The sequence below is a fragment of the Salvia miltiorrhiza genome, chromosome 4 (assembly GCF_028751815.1).
Source record: "Salvia miltiorrhiza cultivar Shanhuang (shh) chromosome 4, IMPLAD_Smil_shh, whole genome shotgun sequence".
NCBI classification, from domain to species: domain Eukaryota; kingdom Viridiplantae; phylum Streptophyta; class Magnoliopsida; order Lamiales; family Lamiaceae; genus Salvia; species Salvia miltiorrhiza.
Window position 1 is genome coordinate 25,143,399 of NC_080390.1, and position 20,207 is coordinate 25,163,605.

Genomic DNA, 20,207 nt, shown 5'->3' on the forward strand with positions numbered 1-20,207 from the left:
TGTGTGGTTGAGATTGAGTTTTGAGTGAGTTTTTTGTAAATAAAGAGTGTTAGTAAGGATAAAATATTAAAGAAGATGGTGGGACCATTGCCATAAAAGGAAAGTGACATAATCTTGACGGACGCCAAATATAGTAATTTTTACATAATCTTGGCGGACGGAGGGAGTATAACACTTTTTCACCACTCCAATACTAACTATATAACACATTTTTCTCCACTATCAATACACTTTACCATTTTTCTTTAAAACCCGTGCCGTCCCCAAAGAGAAACTTATTTTAGGGACGGAGGGAGCAGTAATAAGCAATCTGAAGCATTGGTGGCGAGAGCCGGCTTTTGGACACATTATTTTATAGGCGGTTTTTACAATATGATAGTTTGAAATCTCCCTTTATAAATACCCATGCTGTTATTACAATACATGCAAGAAAAAACACAGCTCAAAGCTCTTGTCCTCTCTTCATCATTTTCACATGGCAGATTCTGGAACTTGGCCTTCATGGAAGGCACTTCTATTCATCGCTCTCTTCTCCATGGTCATTAGCTGCAGAGGGAACTCTGATCAAAAGGTATATACATATACGTTTCTTCTTCATACATACAAATTTATATTTATAATTAGTTTGGTGAATATTTGGAATTAAATTACGTACAGGTATACGTGGTGTACATGGGAGAGCTTCCGAGAGGCGACTTCTCTACGTCGGCACATCACGTGAGCCTTCTGCAGGCGACTCTCGGAAGGTTAATTTCCTACATACTTGGAAAGTGAGATTAAATTTGGTTTCTAATATAATGTGATGGGATTCAGCAAAAGGGCGACGGAGTCTCTGCTCCACAGCTACAAGAGAAGCTTCAATGGGTTCGTGGCCAAGCTGACCGAGGATGAGAGGAAGAGAATTGCTAGTGAGTAATTAACATGTTTTCACACAATTAAATTAGAGTCTTTTTATTGATTGATCCATGCATGCAATGTTGTAGGCTTGGAAGGAGTGGTGTCCGTGTTCCCTAGCACCAAAAAACAGTTGCACACGACGCGGTCATGGGATTTCATGGGCTTCCCTATCAACGCACAACGATCCCAGACAGAGAGTGACGTCATTGTCGGAATGCTGGACACCGGAATCTGGCCTGAGTCGCAGAGTTTCGACGACAAGGGCTTTGGTCCGGCGCCCACCAAATGGAAGGGCACTTGCCAGTCCTCATCTAACTTCACTTGCAACAAGTCAGTCATTCCACACGCTTCACATTCATTTCTGCATCATATATACTTCCTATCTTTCATTTTTGGGACGTCCACAAAAGAACTTCCTACCTATTTTTGGACTATACCCCACCACTTATAATCCTCTTACTTTTTCACTTTTCACAACTCTTAATATTAATTATAACACATTTTCACCACTCCCAATACACTCAACTACCTTTTATCCACTCTCAATACACTCAACAATATTTTTTCTTAAAACTACCACTCCTTCCTAGGAAGTTCTTTCATGGACGGAGGGAGTATAATACATGTACATGTTATTGTGACAGCAAAATTATAGGAGCAAAGTACTATCACAGCGAGGGCAACATTAGTCCACCGGATTTCCCATCGCCAAGAGATTCAGAAGGACATGGGACGCACACGTCGTCCACGGCAGCCGGCGGGTCGGTTTCCGGGGCCAATATGTACGGCTTAGCGGCCGGAACAGCACGCGGAGGAGTGCCGTCTGCGCGCATTGCAGTTTACAAGATCTGCTGGTTCGATGGGTGCTCCGATGCAGACATTCTTGCGGCATTCGACGACGCCATTGCTGACGGGGTCGACATCATCTCCATCTCAGTGGGAGGCTCCTTTCCCTCCGATTACTTCGATGATCCCATCGCCATCGGCGCATTCCACGCCATGAAACATGGGATTCTGACCTCCAATTCCGCAGGTAATTCGGGTCCCGACCCTGAGAGCATCACCAATTTCTCGCCTTGGTCCCTCTCGGTTGCAGCCAGCACCATTGACAGGAAGTTCCTCGCCAAGGTCACCTTGGGAAACAACGCATCTTATGAGGTAAATGCAACCAATTAATGCAACATCACTTTTGATTTATGTTCCGCCTTACATAATCCCACACCGGATTTATGAGCCACCCTACCAAAATTTGCATTATTCAATATCGAATTGTATAAAAAACCCTAAATCCTAAGAACCCGGTGATGTGACTCATCATTCCATCCGTGTATTATGTAAGGCCACACATAAATTAATTTTTTTCTAAAATTAAGGATTTTTAAATTGTAAATGTAAGTTGAGGGCATTATTTGGAAAAAGTTGAAAGAATGGGACACACTCCAAATATTAATGTTACATACGTGTTTCATTCAGGGAGTATCGATAAACACATTCATCCTAAAGGATACTAACAATTACCCTTTAGTCTATGGAGGAAATGTGCCCAATACTAGTGCAGGTTATGATGGATCCACATCAAGGTAATTAGCTAGCCATATGATTAATTAATATAAGTTATTTGTTAGATTATTGGCCTAGATGATGGAATATTAATTGATGCAGATATTGCGAACCTGACTCGTTGGACCAGAAACTAGTGGAAGGTACGATTGTCCTCTGCGATGCGCTGAGTGATGCAGATGGACCGGCGGCTGTGGGAGCAACCGGAGCTATAATGAACGGTGATATCTTCAACGATTCCGCCTTCGCTTTCCCCCTGCCGGCATCATACTTGTCATCACTTGATGGTGCTCGTGTTTACAATTATATCAACACAACAAGGTTTTTTTTATCCTCGTTCTCTTTCATTAATTTTTTTATTTTCACATGCACGATAATACTTACTTAATTTATTAATTGCATGCAGCAATCCGACAGCAACCATCTTCAAGACCACTGAATTCAATCAAACAGCTCCATTTGTCGTTTCCTTCTCTTCAAGAGGCCCAAATCCCATCACAAAGGACATTCTTAAGGTGGAATTATGATTCCAAATAAGTTGTAATTAGTTAATGATCCCACTATTCCTAGTTGGAGTGTTGATGATTTTGTTCCGCAGCCTGATCTGACTGCACCGGGAGTGGACATTCTAGCGGCATGGTCGGAGGCTACTACGGTGACCGGAATCCCCGGAGACGAGAGAGTAGTACCGTACAACATCATCTCCGGTACATCCATGTCTTGCCCTCACGCCTCCGCTGCAGCTGCGTACGTCAAATCCTTCAACCCCACATGGTCCCCTGCCGCCATCAAATCTGCTCTCATGACCACAGGTAATGCCATAGCATATAAAGATCGGTTCAAATAAAAACTTAATTTTAATTATTACAATCATTGACGGACAACGGTTACACCTTATATTTATTTGCATGATGATCAGCTGCAGTGATGACCGTGAAGGCGAACTCAGACGGGGAGTTCGCATACGGGTCCGGCCACATTGACCCTGTGAAGGCGAAATCCCCCGGTTTGGTGTACGACATGGGGGAGGCCGACTACGTGAAGTTCCTGTGCGGCCAAGGTTACAGCAACAAGAACCTGCAGCTTGTTACCGGCGACAACTCCACATGCACCGCGGCCAACAACGCCACGGCCTACGACCTCAACTATCCTTCCTTCTCGCTGAGCGGCTCCGCCACCGCCGTCTTCCACCGGACTGTCACGAACGTGGGGTCCGCGACGTCCACGTACAAGGCTGCGGTGGCTGCGCCGTCGGGGCTGAGCGTGGGAGTCCAGCCTACCACTCTGTCGTTCACGTCGGTGGGGGAGAAGCAGAGCTTTGTTGTGACGGTGAAGGCGACGGTCACGAGTGGTATGGCGTCGGGGGCTTTGGTGTGGGACGATGGGACCTACCAAGTCAGGAGCCCTATTGTGGCTTATTCTCATTCTTTCTGAGCTTTTATTTATTTCCATTTTTTCAGATTCTGTTGTTTCAACTGTCAATCGGAATAGGTTGGTTGTGTTTGTTATTCTTTTGTTATTTCGGCGCGTTTGGGAGTTGCTGTTGTAACAAGGGCAAGGAACTGTATTTCAACGAATGCTTAAACAAGCATTTTTATTTATTTAAGTCGAGAAATCATTGGTTTAAATTTAATATCTTAATATTTTATAGGACAAATAGTGTCAAAATCTATGAAGTTTGGCGTGATTCTCATTTTTCCTCTGACTTAAAAATCTCGCGTTAAAATTCATGAACTTGATGCCGATTATCAATTTTCCCATAAAACTAATTTTCTCCCAAACTTATGCTGACATGGCAATCGGAAATCCAAGTAGGCTTAACTTTCCGGCGAATTGAACGTCTGTGTTTAAGTCATAACATTAAACGTCGTCGTTTTATATTTTGTTTAGATATTAAATGAAATTGAGCTGAAATCCCTCTTCAAATTAGGGTTCCTCACAAAAAAAAATACACAAAACACTCTCAGATTTGAATACGAACAATTGCCAAAACACTCCGCCTCGAAGCTGAGAACAACCAAAGGTGCGTTGGCAATGGAATCAGAGGTACGAAAGATGAGCATATTGTAGGAATAGGAGGAGCGGTGCAAGTCCGGCGGCTGAGAGATGACTGGAAAGAGAGGGCGGCGTGTTGAGGACAATGGACCCATCACTACTAGGATTTTTATACAGTAGGGAAGATGTATAAGATAGTGTTGGTCGCTGCTCTAAATTGTTGCGGAGTTTCCGACGGATTCGTTCTCGTTTCCAACCCAACGGGCGTCTGGTCCGGCGTCGGAGAATTGTTAAGGTCAAGGACCGGAAAAACGAGAATCGCGCCGAACTTTAGGTATTTTGACGCTATTAGGTTATTTAATTCAGACACAAAATGATGTTGTTTAGCTTCTAATTAATCTACTTATGTTGTGCCACGTTGGTGACACGTCATCTAATTAATAGCCGGAAAATATCACTAAGGGAAAAACGAGAATCAGAGCAAGGTCATGGATTCTAATGCGAGATTTTTAGGTCAAGGAGAAAACGAGAATCGTGTCAAACTTCACGGATTTTGACATTATTTGCCTTATTCGTATTACACTAACAAATTTATTATTTTAATAATACTTGTTTTAATAAAATTTATTATCATATAACGAATCATGATTTTTATTTGTAATTTTAAATTGGTTTCAGTTTGGTGATAATTTTATAAAGAAAAACAACATATTTAAATAAGTGACACATTTATCTAGAAAACTCTAAATAATATTATAGATGAAAGAAATTTAGTGTTTAAATTTACTACAACCATATGTACTTATTAAAAGTACTAAATGTATAAACGTAAAATAGTACACCCTCCCGTGCGATGCACGGCGATTATCAAATTAAGCGACATAATTAAAATATAAAAAAATGCAAGTATATTTTAAAAATGAAATAAAATAATTGACATCAGTTACTTAATAAAAATCCGAATACGAAAACGTAAATTCTGGAGGAGGGGAGAAAACTCCTTCTTTATATATTACTAATACGTCCACCCGTGCATCGCACGGGTCAAAGCATTTTTTATACGAAACTATTGCAATGATAATTTTTTTTGATCCATCCATGAAAAATTTGTCACTTTTATTTATAATAATAGGGTGTATATTATTCCATCACAAATCCACTCACATTTTATTAGATCTCGTGCCGTTCAGGATGTGGCAAAAATTTTATGAACGGAGAGAGTAATTATTTAAAATTTTAAATTATGTAGTGCCAAAAAATCATTATTTATGACTTAAATTAATTAATATGAAAAACATATATTTTATTATTCAAATATTACTTTATTTGAAGTAGTGTAAACTAATGAATATTGTCAACCCAATGAAAATAATATTAAATTTAATAAATATCATATTACAAAAAATAAATTATAAAGAAATAATTAGAATTATTATAGCAATAATACAATCTGACATTTTTTTATATATAAATCAATTATTGATACACATTACAATATTCAATTTATTTTTTTTATGTAACTAACATTTAAATAATTATTGTACTATATCAATTAACATTAAGATTGTAAATGAGTGTGCGTAAAAAAATAATGAATCAATAATTAATCGGATTTGATATTCAATAAGATGTTGATGAAATATTTAAATGTGGATATTTTTAAATTCTATATTGAAGTAAAGGTCACGATATTTTCTAACACCCTATTATATTTATTGGGGTTGTGGTTTGACTCTGTCATTTTATATGTTGTTGGGCTGCACAACTTTTAATGTATTTACCCTTGATATGTTGTTTTATTTGTTAAAATGCCACAAACTGTGTTTTTCATATAATAGATAGATTTATAAAATAAGTTAAAGTTGTATGTATCAATAAGTCTATTACTAACAATGTAACTAACAACTGAAGAATTTAAATGACACCAGAAATATTTTATGCAGATTTATCCAACATGATAAATCTGCTGTTGTCATAGTGACGATAAATCACTATATATGACAAAAAACAATACATTTTACAACATAGTCACTCCTATATTCTAACTTTATAGATCTCAAATCTATCATAGGCTGAATACCTATCTATAATTGATTTAAGTCTAGATTAATCAAAAAAAAAAAAAAAACAACTAACACGATTGATAACAACTTTACAGCCATAAATTTGCCTAAGACGTATTCTATCAAAACTCGATTATTCTAAGAACAATCAAATAAGAGAACCTATTTACAGCCTATAAATCTGCCTAATAAATTCTCCATCTAAATTTGATCACTCTTCGAATAATCAAGTAACACAACAAGATAAAAACTTATTTACAACCTATAAATCTGCCTAAGAAATTCTTTATCTAAACCTAATCAAGTTAAGACCATCTACACTTGTGTTGCTCCTTTAATTCACAGATTCGATCCATAATCTGTTATGGACTCACAACACCTTTGTGAGAAGACGCAACAACTAACACTGGTAGACATAATGATGTATTTGGAATAGCTCTCGAGTTTGCAGCAAGTTTTTCAATCTCCAAATGCATAACCTCGTAAATGAACTCTTAAGTATTTATATGCATCCCACAGGTTGTGGTCTTTATGGAACTTCAGTTGCACAAGTGGAGATAACTTCCTTCGGTAGTTAGCACCCATGATCTTCATAACCGCTGCCCACTTCTTAGAAAACTGCTCTTCCCCTTTATTGTATAACCTATAGAAACGTCTAGTATAAATGTATAGTTTATAAAGAAAGATAAAACTGATTAAATAAGAAGATAAAGTAACAATTTTCATGTTTGTTAGTTAAGATGTCTGTCATGACATAAACTAACAGACAATACAACATTTGTTGATAACACACTAACTAACATGCTCACAACATTTGTTGGTAACACACCAATTAACACGCTTAAAACTGAAAACCTTAACAACAGATCTTATGTAAAAACGAAAATTACCCCACCTTTCTCTCTTTTACTTAAAAAACACAACATTTCTCTCTTTTCTTTACTTTCGCACTCTCTTTCTTTCAAACCCGACCTTAATCCTCCCGCTATGCCTCCACCACTTTGAAGCCCTAATCCACCTGCATCGCTAAAACCTTTGCTCTGCCGCACTGCCACCAATATACTACCATCTACTCTGATAAGTTATCTTTTTATTTTTTTTAAATTTCTTTCTATTCCCGACAAGTCCATCTTCTCCTTCGTCGTCGCCATCAACATCATCTCTTCCAGAATTCCTTAAACTTCTATGAGTTCCAGGATTTCCAAATCTACGAGAATTATGAGACTTTGTTCGCTATTTTATTAACACGCCGCAAGTGTACGGGTGCAATTGTGTACAGTAGCAAGTAAGGTCGTATTCCACAGAGACTAATTATTATCAATGCATATCCTAAATTATTCTACTCTATCTGGACAAACGAAAATGAGAGTTTTTGTAGTAAAGAACAAAATAAATAAACAGCAGGAAAGAAAATAAAGCAAGCTGTGAAACAGAGAAACAGATAAGAGAAGATTTCTCAAGGCAAAGATTTCAACAGATTCTCCTAACTAACATGTTCAATTCAATGAATAAGATGATTCCTAAGGCAATCTCAAAACTAGTCTATACCCACTCCCGTGGCATACAAACCGTTGATTACATGCAAGGCTACCGTCCCCGGATCGCACTTCTAACATGCAACTCCTAAAAGCTCATAGGATTAACGCCCTCACAAATATCAATTCCCTTTAGAATTAAATATATGTGTTCTATGTTCTTAGTTCAGGTAATAATTATCATCTCCCGATCTCAAATTAAAACCTATGATTATGCTAAATTGGTGGCCAATCAATAAAGCAAACAATTAAAACAAGAACATAGAAAGGAATAACAATCCAATTAATTGAATCAAACAGTCAGAAATTCAAACCATGTTTACTCCCTAAACCTTGGGAAAAAAATGGATTCTAGCCACACATAGACATATGAACTAGAATACAATTCTCAATAAAACAAATAAACATCCACAAGAAAAACCGTAGTAGAATTGAGAATCTTCAGTTCTTGCTCTCGCTCCGTTCTCCGTCTCTCTCAGCTCTCAGGAAAAGTAAAATATGATATAAGATGATAAAAGGTCTTTAGAAATAAGTTATTGGGGAGTATTTATATGCCCTAGGTCAAGTAGGACTAAAAATTACCCAAAAATCGCGTAAAAGGCTGAAAAACGGACTTTTGGGCGAAAACTCGGCGACTCGCGCGGCCTCTCGCGCGGCCGCGCGGTCTTCCCGCAAATTCTGCTTCGTCGCGCGGCCGTGGCATGCGGCCGCGCGAGCTCTGACACTTTGCGCAACAATTTTATTTTGGCTCGTTCTCCTTCGTCCGAACTCCGATTTACGATCCGTTTGCTCTCACGAACTTCTATCGAGACGAACTACAATTTGTATTTCAACCAAGTCTTCCAAATTCTACTTCATTATATCTGAAAATTCATTCAAACAACAAGCAAGTGACAAGTTCTTGACCATAAACCAATATAAGCTCAAATAAATCAACAAACACACAAAATCCTCATAACTAAACATAAAAAATGACACACCAAGAGGTAAAAATGCATGTTTATCAAGACTCAAATCCAGATATAAAAAGATCTGGTACAAAATGGTACGAAATGATACAAATTTGTATAATCCGTTCTAAGATCTATCGTGTCACCAGGAGAAATGGATGGGGCCGATGCACTATCCATTAATTAGTTTAAGCTAATTGACAGTTTTAATCAAATTGTTCTAACATTATTATTTTACTTGAAATTAATTCTAACCGACCGGATTTCTAGTATAATAAACCTTATGAGCATCTTAAGATACCTAGATATTTGATTAGCAATACTGATCACTGTGATAAATGAAAGCAGTGCGCACAATAAAATCTTGTATGCACAATATTATTAATATAAATTAAAAAATAATAATTTTTTTAGATCTCGTTCCAAATTATGTCAGCCATTTAGAACTTATCACTGTGAATCCAGTTTCAGCGCTATACCAAATAAGTATATATAATTAGTCAAGATAAGCTAACTTAACAATTTAGATACTTCAATTTATACCAATAGATTGCCCAAATCTATCAAAACTGTAAACTCTGTTTATTCTATATATAACAGATTTTTCATGTGATTTTCTGTGATCGTCGATCACCACATGATCGTTATATAGAATCTAAACTTTTATTGCAATATAATTATAATGCAAACTATGTGATAAAAATTTATATTCTCATAAGTAAGGAAATAAGGTTAATACAAGTATATTAGCAGCTAAAGTATGCTTTTCAGTATACATAACCCTAACAATCTCAAGTAAAAAAATCTTGATAGACTTTGGAGGTCTTCTTAGGTTAGTAGGATTCCCTTCTTCCAAAATCTACTGTAAATTGTTCTTCATCCTTAGAGCTTGAATGCTTGTAAGATTTGAATTCACAAAGTTTTCAGTAGTGATTGTGTTGAATCCACAGGGATATATAAGGACGAGTCTTGCGAAAAAGCCTTGGAGAACCTATTCAAATTATCCTTATTTGTTTAGTCATAGAAAACTTCCCGTTGTATGATTGGTGGGGTGTTACTGTCAGTTCTGCAACATCGTACACAATCATCCAAATATGCAGATTATCTGAAGATCTTGTGTAAGACAAAGTACATATCAGTAGAGTACTTCAGTAGCTTTCTGACTTCAGTTGGATCGTTAATTGTCTTCCAAGTTAGCGAACTTAACTTATGTGGTGATCGATTCAATAATTTCACTTGAGTGTGAAATCATTCGTAAGGTTGATAAGAAACTTCCATTCTTCGTGCACATTAGTTGAAACTTTGTCTTGCCTATTGACTTAGAGGGTGTATGGCTGAGCTTATAAGCTCCTCAAAACAGCTTATAAGCACCTTCAAAGTTTTGGTAAAATAAGTTCTTAAACAACTTATAAGCTCCAAAAATAAGCTCCAAGAGCTTATAAGCTCCCCCAAAACATAAGTTCATCCACCCCAACTGTTGGGAACTTATTGAAATATCCTAATCCTTGTTTTGATGATACCAAAATCCATAGGCCTTAATTGTAACAGACTAGAACTGTTCGAACTCAAGTGTTAGAGTTCTTTTCTAGTTTAGTTTGCTGTTCTGAAGACTGAAGACTGAAGGACGAAGGACTGAAGACTGAAGTTACCAACTGAAGTATCAGTTGAAGAATCAGTCCGGAATTGATTACTTAATGCGTGCCACGTGGATTTAGCGGACTGATACTAAAGTCAAGTATCAGTTAAACATTCTTCCTCGGACTGAACCTCCAACGTTCAAAGGAAGCCACGTACTCCAAAAAGTACAGCCACATTAAATGCAGAGATCTCAGTATCATCCCTCTCTGCAGAGGTCATTCCTATTTGGTGGCTACTTTATCAAAGACGTCACATCTCCGGCTCTTCAACATAGCTGTTCTCACCAAACAAGGAACCTCGAAGATTGAAGCCTCAACCCAAATTCGAAAAGCTCTCCAACGGAAGAAATCTTGAAGACGTTCTCCGTCAACGGATCTATTCAAGACCTCTTCTATAAATAGCACTCGAGGATCACTTCAATCTTCACCGATTCAACGATATAAGCTGAAACTCTGCCAAAATTGTTTCTCAGCCAAAGCCTTAACCTCTCCAAAGCTTGAATCGAAGAAGAGAATACCAAAGCCAAAAATCAGTCACTGCTGATTACATACATTCTCTTAGACCTTAGGCAAACCTCTGTTCACCCAAAGCCTAGGTCAAAACTAACTCCAAAGAACTTGTTCTTTGAAGTTTAGTTGGCAAGATTTCAAACCTCCCTTCGAGAGATAGAATCGAGTGTTTGAGTTGAAAAGGAGTTCAGGAAAGTACTCTGACTCCGTGAGATCCTAGTGCAGGTTCGTGCTAGGAGTGAGAAATCCAGCGCGAGTACTGAAGATTGGATCTTCAGTTGATTCGGTTGTGTGCACCTGGCTAAGCACACGGACATGTTTGCAGTGCACCAGTTAAGCACGTGCGGAGTAAAGTTGTTGGTCTGATTAACCGACCGTGGATGTAGGAAGTGTTTTTCCGAACCACATAAAAATCTCTGTGTTATTTACAGCTTTCAGTTTTACATTCTTACTTGTGCTATTTCCATTGATAAACTGAACACTGACTAAATGCAAAGAGAAACCTAAGATTAACAACGCGCTCAACAAAGGCTATTACGAAACAAAGTTATTTCCATTGCGTATGTTATCAGTCTGACTGATCTATCCTCTGATAGTCAAGAAGACTTGTAACATCTCTGTTTTAGCAAACTCGACTGAAGCCTTAACGTGCATCAGTTAAGTTCCAGTGACTTAACTGATAACTCTTTACTGAAGAGTATTTCAGTATCAATCGTCAACCCTGTTTGGTCAAAACTCCTTTCAGTTAACAGGCGTCTAAGTTTGCGTGTAAAGTTTCATTTTGATTTCTATCTTGAGATCCCTCTAATTTTAAGAAAAATAGCCTATAGGTGTATTCCCCCCCCCATACACCTATTCAAGACCCTCCGGACCTAACACCAACTTATTTTTTTATAATCTCATATGTAACAATCATTTTACAAATATTTTTCAACTATAATTTATTATATTCTTCATATATCATTTAAGTTCATTTTTCTTCGATTTTCTCTCTCTAAAAAATAATTTCTCTCTCTAGCAAAAAATTCTCTTTCTAGCTTATAAGCTTAATTATTCAAACATTTTGACAACTTTTAAGCTCTTGAAATATATTATAAGCTCCAAAAACTTATAAGCTCTTTAAAATAAGTGAAAGTTTCGCCTATCCATAACCATATAAACTCGCAAACCCAGAAAGTTAAAACTTGCAGAGAGACTGAAGCAGCAACACGCAGAAGTAATAACTCACAGAGAGACTCAAATAGAAACTCGTGTAGAAAATATGAAGAACACAAGAACACCAACAATGATTACCCAGTTCGGTGTTTTCATTCTGACAAGTTTCTGATGATGCTCCAATTCGCCAATCTTCAATTTCATAGCCTGTTGGAGAACTACAATATCCTTCTTGAGATTTTCTGAAAGGTCTTTAAACTCGTCTCTTTCTTTGGTTACCTCACTAAGCTGTATGGATAAAGATCTGTTCACTCAAGAACAGCCACGCACTTTTGATGCATAAGACCATAGTTTTCGGCAAGATAATTCTCATCCAGATCTTCTGTTTCACTGTCAGTTTCTTCAACAGTCGCAACATCTGTAGAGACATTTATGCACATCTTTAATTCTGGCTGTGAAGGCCAAAGTATCTGCATCTGTTTCTTCGGCAGTAGAAACTTTTGTAGAGACAGATTTCTAAACATCTTTGTTTATGGCAGTAAAAGTGACGCTTTTCTGCTTTTCACACTTGTCATATTTCTTGCCCATTTCAAAAACACGCAATGATTCAATTAATTCACCCAACTTCATGGTAGACAAGTCCTTTGCTTCTTCAATGGCTGCAACTTTGAAGTCAAACCTTTCCGGGAGAGATCTCAAGACTTTTCTCACCAATTCTTCCTCACTAATCCTTTTTCCCAAGGAAAAACTCTCATTGAAAATAGTGAGAAGCTTGGAATGAAACTCGCCAATAGTTTCATCTTCTTCCATTTTCAACATCTCAAATTTGGAAGTTAGTTGTTGAAGTCGATGTCCCTTCACACGATCATCACCTTCAAAAGTACTTTGAAGAGTATCCCATGCTTCTTTAGCATGTAGATATAAGAGAGAATATTTCCATAGTAACAGGTGATTGGATAATATTGATAGCTTTTTGATTCATACATGACGCATTTGATTATTTGACAAGCCATTTATCTCTAGGTTTCTCACGTCCATCAGCATCTACGGGGGCACTCCAACCATTTTCCACAGAAGTCCACGCACTCTCACTAATGGATCTGATGTATGATCTGATGCGAACTTTCCAAAAATAATAATTAGATCCATCTAAGACGGGGGGTGTCACAATACAATCTCCATTCGAAGCCATTGAAGCACACGCAAAAAATAACAGGATAGGCGACGGAAACACAGGATCAACACCGATAATTTAGGTGACCCACTCTGATGCCAATTGAAAGTTTCGCCTATCCATAACCATATAAACTCGCAAACCCAGAAAGTTAAAACTTGCAGAGAGACTGAAACAGCAACACGCAGAAGTTATAACTCACAGAGAGACTCAAATAGAAACTCATGTAGAAAATATGAAGAACAGAAAAACACCAACAATGATTACCCAGTTCGGTGATAACACACCTACGTCTGGGGGCCACGCCCAGGGTAAATTATCCACTAGTGATGATAAGATATACAAATGACTTACACGTGAAGACTCGTTCTCCCTAGCCTCTATGTCTTCCCAAACCTCCACCAAGATGAATAATTGAGAGCAAATTAACAACTCACTCCCTAAGCTTGAATGCTACACATTCAACGCTTAAACCCAACAAATAAACTTACTCCAACAGGCTGGAGCAATCGTAAACACAATAGAACAAACCCACGATCTGCGCTTACAAAAGAAATAAGCCACTCACATGTATTGTATGCTCTCTGCCCTAGCACAAAATACTCTCAATATGAAGTAGAATATCAGATGAAACAACAGCAAAAACGAAATCTCTTCATCACCAATATATAGCCAAACCCTAGAAGAAGTTTGGGCTCTTGGCAGGCTATAGGCTCTAGGAGGCGACCCATAAAAAGGAAACCCTAGGAATGAGAACTCCCTTTCAAACGCAGCAGTAGTAGATATATATCCATAAGAAGGCTCATGTATATCTCCAAACATATCTCCAAAATCCCGCAAGTAAAAGACAGCAGAGTGTCTCAACAACGGAAGCAACTGAAGAAGCAACAGTTCTATCCAGTTTAGTAGATACACTTATTGTCTACACAATGACAATTAATTAGAGTATGAAAATGCTCTAACAATAAGCTTAGCCAAACACCCTCTTAGTACCTGTGAAAAAAAACTTAGGTCTAAGAAGTAAGCTGAAATTAATTACAACACTGAATATAATTTTAGGAGATTTTGGTATTTATCAAAACGTGAAAAATTTTCAACATATTTTATTTAATCAATTAAATATTTTTAATACAAATAAAATTAATTAGACATTTAATATGCATATTACCAATTAAAATATAAAGCAAAGTTATACCACAATTTTATTATCCCAAGATATATAGTTATAACAATCTCGCCTGTGGCTGTGAGTTAACTAGCTAGTCGGGTAGTGTCAAGTTTAGTTGACGACCCATTTAGTTAACGAACTTCACCAGATGAGTTCGAGCGAGATTATGTCTAGTTGATCTAAAAATTCGCGAGTAATTTGATTAATTCAGAGTCGTCGTTTAGTTTGGTCGCATTTCTTATTACCCCATTTCATGGAAATGCATATTTTCTTGTTTTAAGAAATGGGTCAATTCTTCTATGATTCATACATATAGTATATATATAAAAAAGACTTGATCAAAATACCATATTCCTCTTGTTTTCTTTTTTAGAGTGCCGGCTTTGGACAGTATCATTTGTCAGCCGCTTCGTTAACATCAGTGTTTTCATTATTGTATGCATGAGATGAGAACTACTTAGCTCCAACTCCGAAGCCGAAGCCCTCTTCTGTTCCATGGCGACTTCAGCTTTGTGCAAGGCCGTTTTAGCGGTTGCTCTCTTCTCACTGGTTATGAGCTGCAGCGCCGGAATTTCTCAACATCAAAAGGCATGCACTCGTGTTTTCACAAAACAAGTCGCTATTACATTTGATATATGTTGCAAAAACATACATTTTAATAATGTCTCGATTTATAATTATAGGTGTACATAGTTTATATGGGCGATCGTCCAAAAGGAGACTTCTCTGCTACAATGCAGCACATGACCTTGCTACACGCAACTTTGGGAAGGTTTTTTCATCTCATAATTAAACTCACTTGTTAATAAACAGAAATTCAAGAATTAATTGTTAATTTGTTGTTCTGTAATCTGTGATGGACGATTCGATCAGCACGGAGTCGTGGCTCTATAGCTACAAGAGAAGCTTCAATGGCTTCGTCGCCAAGCTCACCGAGGAAGACAAAAACAAGATTGCTAGTAACTCTCTCATCTCTCTAATATTTCTCCATATGGATATTTACTTTTAATAACTGATAAAGTACATCGAGTATGTTAACTTATCCTTACGTATCACACAGATTTTTCTAACCATATCTTTTCGATGAGATATGAACCAAACAGAGTTATTTCAAATTATACAAGTTATTCTAAAGTTTCAATCCATTTAAATAAACAATGGATTAATAGAAACATCCCTTTATATGTTGTGAGGCTTGGAAGGAGTGGTCTCTGTATTCCCCAGCATGAAAAAGCAACTACACACGACGCGGTCATGGGACTTCATGGGCTTTCCTCTAAATGTACAAAGAGCGCAGACAGAGAGTGATGTCATTGTCGGAATGCTGGACTCCGGCATATGGCCGGAATCTCAAAGTTTTGATGATGTAGGATTCGGCCCGCCACCCACCAAATGGAAGGGTAGCTGCCAATCCTCATCCAACTTCACCTGCAACAAGTAAGATATTGTCTGTCTCTATATAGAAATAGACTTATAAGGAGCATTTAGTTTTGATGACTAGTTTAGATAAATAAAAATAGTCAATTATATAGTAGGATATGTATTGGAACTTTAAAATAATCCAAGATTCTTGATAATTTTAATCATTTAAGCTAATTTTACTGGATTGATATCTTATTGATCGAAATGGCTAGATTGGAAAAACTAATAAAAAAAGAATGCCGCATAGATAAAGGAGCAAATAGAAACTGTCCTTATTATATATTCTTTAAATTGGAAGCTGATCCAGTTCATAAACCTTGATTAGTGGATGATCAAAATTGATTGAAAATGGAGTTATACCCCTTTACGTGTAGTATTTTTTATATGTTGCAAACAATTAATAGAATAATACACATTTTTTGTCTGAAAAAAAAAAGAGAATAATATTGATTTTGATCCTAAGGTGCATAAGTTTTGCAGCAAAGTTATAGGAGCAAAGTACTACGACAGCGAGGGAGCTATGAATCCACCGAATTCTCCTTCTCCGAGAGATTACGGAGGGCATGGAACACACACAGCATCCATCGCAGCCGGCGCCTGGGTTTCTGGGGCGAGTCTCTACGGCCTTGCGAGCGGAACAGCTCGTGGAGGAGTGCCGTCTGCGCGCATTGCAGTCTACAAGATCTGCTGGCGCGGTAGCTGTTCGGACGCAGACATTCTTGCTGCATTCGACGACGCCATTGCTGATGGAGTCGACATTATATCCATATCCGTTGGGGGATTGTCCCCTCTTGATTATTTCAACGATTCCATTGCAATTGGTGCATTCCACGCCATGAGAAATGGGATACTTACATCCAATGCCGTTGGTAATTCTGGTCCAGCCCCCAAATCCATCCTCAATTTCTCACCTTGGTCCCTTTCCGTTGCTGCTACCACTATAGATAGGAAGTTTCTCACTAAGGTCAACTTGGGTAACAATAGAACTTACGAGGTGATGATCACTTACATCAATCTATTTCCACGCATTCTCTTTGATGAAAAACATATATTTGCAACTATTCTACGTGTTAATTATATATTGCATGAGAATTAATTAGCATGATATGTAATATTATTATAGGGAGTATCAGTGAATACGTTCTCCTTAGAGCATGGTAGCTACCCTTTAGTCTACGGAGGGAATGTGGCTAACACTGCTGGAGGATACAATAGTTCACAATCAAGGTGAGTGATATTTGATAATTCAAAAAAAAAAAAAAAGGTGAGTGATTTGAGGATTATTTGGATAATTTACTTTTTTATTTGATTGATGAGATAACTGCTTTTATTTTCAAGGGGTTCAATCCTACCCCTATAAATGAGATATGAGTCGAATAAAATTAGTTCAAATGATATAAATTATCAAGAGCTGTTGATATCCCAAAGTTTTAAACCAACTTATCAAACGATGGATTAATCTCTAATATTTAGACTAATTCTCAAAAGTAAATCAAAAGTCAATGTAAGTGATGATACACTGAGACATATATATGTATGTCATGCATGTGTTGATGATATTAGGTACTGCCTACCGGATTCTTTGGACCCCGATTTAGTTAACGGTGCGATTGTCCTCTGTGATGGGCTGAGTGACGGCGAAGCAGTGGCCGCCGTTGGTGCAGCCGGAGCTATACTGTACGAGGATCGGTTAAGAGATGTGGCTCTCTCGTTTCCCCTCCCGGCCTCTTACTTGGGATCACTTGATGGTGCTCAAGTTTATGATTATATCAATACAACTAGGTGCTTTTTTGGTATATCCATTCTTGTTTAATTCTCAAGATTGGTTGATTTTTTCACTCATTGTTTTGGGCATGCATGCAGGAATCCAACAGCTACCATTTTGAGGAGTGATGAAGTCAATGAAACAATGGCTCCCTTTGTTGTCTCCTTTTCTTCGAGGGGTCCCAATCCCATTACCATGGACATCCTCAAGGTGACATACATAATTTACTAATTCTAGTCGTTATTCCGTTTCTTGAAAATGAAGTATTTTTCTTGAAAATGCATGTTACGTAGCCTGATGTTAGTGCACCCGGAGTGGACATTATTGCAGCGTGGTCGGAGGCTAATACGGCGTCGGGATATCCTGAAGATCCAAGAGTAGTAGCATACAACATTATGTCAGGAACATCCATGTCTTGCCCCCATGCTTCCGCCGCAGCAGCTTACGTTAAATCCTTCAATCCCACATGGTCCCCTGCTGCCATTAAATCTGCTCTAATCACCACAGGTTTGTTTTCATGGTGACTTTTTATCTCAAATTTAAAAATATTACAAATATAGTTTGTACTTATCTCTGTTTTTCAATTAACACGCAGAATCACAATTTTCGAACAGAAAGTTTTTTGTTGTTTTTTTAACATTTGAAAAAACATTTCAAGTAGTTTACGTATAGTTATATCATTAGTTTCGATGTCTGTTTTTTGGAGACATCTTAGCTTAAATTAACTGAAACTTGTTACTTCGACTATTAAGCATACAAAAGAGATAAGTACAAGCTCTATTTTGCATTATTTTTAAATTCAAGCTAAAGGATCATAGCGGGTCAAAATTTGGGTTGTAATGATATATAAGAATCATAAATCATTTTTTGCTTTAATTAGAATACATGTAGATGTAGCAGAGCGCCTCAATTCTCTTATCCATTAATGTTAATAGTAGTGGTTGACAGCTTTTCCGATGAGCGTGGCGAGAAACAGAGACGCGGAGTTGGCGTACGGCTCCGGCCATATCAACCCTCTCAAGGCTAAATCCCCCGGTCTAGTTTATGACATGGGGGAGGCCGACTACGTCAGCTTCCTCTGCGGCCAAGGTTACACCACCAAAAACCTGCAGCTCGTCACCGGCGACGCCTCCACCTGCACCACACCCAACAATACCACAGTCTACGACCTCAACTATCCGTCTTTCTCTGTCTCGGGCGTCTCCGGCAGTTCTGTCAGCGCGGTGTTCCGCCGGACTGTCACGAATGTGGGGTCTCCGTCGTCCACCTACAAGGCGGTCGTGGCGGCGCCGCCGGGGCTGAGCGTCCACGTCCAACCTACCCAGCTCTCCTTCACATTTCTGACGCGGACGCACGACTTTGTTATCACAGTTAACGCAACCATTGGCAGCGGTGGTGCGGTGGTGTCGGGGTCGTTGGTGTGGGATGATGGCACCTACCAAGTGAGGAGCCCTATTGTTGCTCATTCTACTACGTGAAGGAGTACTTTATGCTTTTAAATAAAGGATTTATTGTACAAAAAGTTCTGAGTTTTGATGAAGTGGTAAATCACACATAAACATTAAATCTTTATAATAATGACATAAATTTTCAATTAATTAATTTGTAGCGACTCCTGCCAGCATCAAAATAGATTTCGGGAAGCACGTGCAACATCGTTTCGCAAATTTTGTTGGTTTAATACCCCGCGCATGAATATTAAGTTTAGAATTATTTTTGATCTTAGATTTAAGATGATTAACGTCGGAAAATGAAAAACGATTTATTTTAAATTCCAACAAAAATGATTTACAAAAGCATTTGTAAATTTAGTAATAAAAATTTATATGCATTGCATATTTATTTAATTAAGCATTTAAGTATTTATGTGTGTTGAGATTTATTTCATGTTGGGCCTTATGTTTTATTCACATTTGAGTAAATAAATGAAAGCCCAACCCATCATCTTCCATCAAAGCCCAACTCACCTATTTCCTTGATATTTTCGTCCACCACCACCGCCTCATTGTTCTCTCCCTCTTCAATATATATATCTCCTTCGCTGCACTCCGATCTTTTTCTTCTCATTCACTCACTTCTCTCTCGTTTCCTCCCGGACTGAGCTTCAAACGCTGAACTCCAAGAACAGCAGCCAACGATTCACCCAGCAAATCCAAGCCAAGGTTTCACCTTTAACTCCCCTGCTTCTTTACTGCACTTTTCGTCCAAGAATCTAAGTTCATGTTCATGTGTTTGTGTGTTTATATGTCTATATTTTGCTGCATAACTGTTAAGAATAGATAAAGGTGAAGTCTTGATTTTTTTATGTTGCTGTAAATCGAGCTTTGAGCGTGTTGTTTTGTGGAGTTGGTTGTGTGGGCGGATAAGTCGAGAGTA

The 20,207-nt window shown here is 37.9% G+C and overlaps 2 protein-coding genes across 2 annotated transcripts; both read left to right on the forward strand.

The window, feature by feature from the left end:
- The first annotated feature begins 415 nt into the window (after positions 1–415).
- LOC131019546 (cucumisin-like) lies at positions 416–4,061 on the forward strand. Its single transcript, XM_057948113.1, has 10 exons — positions 416–571; positions 658–746; positions 814–908; positions 984–1,227; positions 1,542–2,055; positions 2,371–2,477; positions 2,560–2,778; positions 2,864–2,972; positions 3,056–3,269; positions 3,377–4,061. The coding sequence occupies exons 1-10, from the start codon at positions 476–478 to the stop codon at positions 3,889–3,891; spliced, it is 2,202 nt and encodes a 733-aa protein (XP_057804096.1). The 5' UTR covers positions 416–475; the 3' UTR covers positions 3,892–4,061.
- An 11,045-nt stretch (positions 4,062–15,106) lies between these two features.
- LOC131019547 (cucumisin-like) lies at positions 15,107–19,448 on the forward strand. The gene is made up of 10 exons (XM_057948114.1): positions 15,107–15,232; positions 15,328–15,416; positions 15,518–15,603; positions 15,838–16,081; positions 16,547–17,060; positions 17,190–17,293; positions 17,630–17,848; positions 17,930–18,041; positions 18,125–18,338; positions 18,780–19,448. Exons 1-10 carry the CDS (start codon positions 15,140–15,142, stop codon positions 19,307–19,309), a joined length of 2,205 nt encoding a protein of 734 aa, XP_057804097.1. The 5' UTR covers positions 15,107–15,139; the 3' UTR covers positions 19,310–19,448.
- The last annotated feature ends 759 nt before the right edge of the window (positions 19,449–20,207 follow it).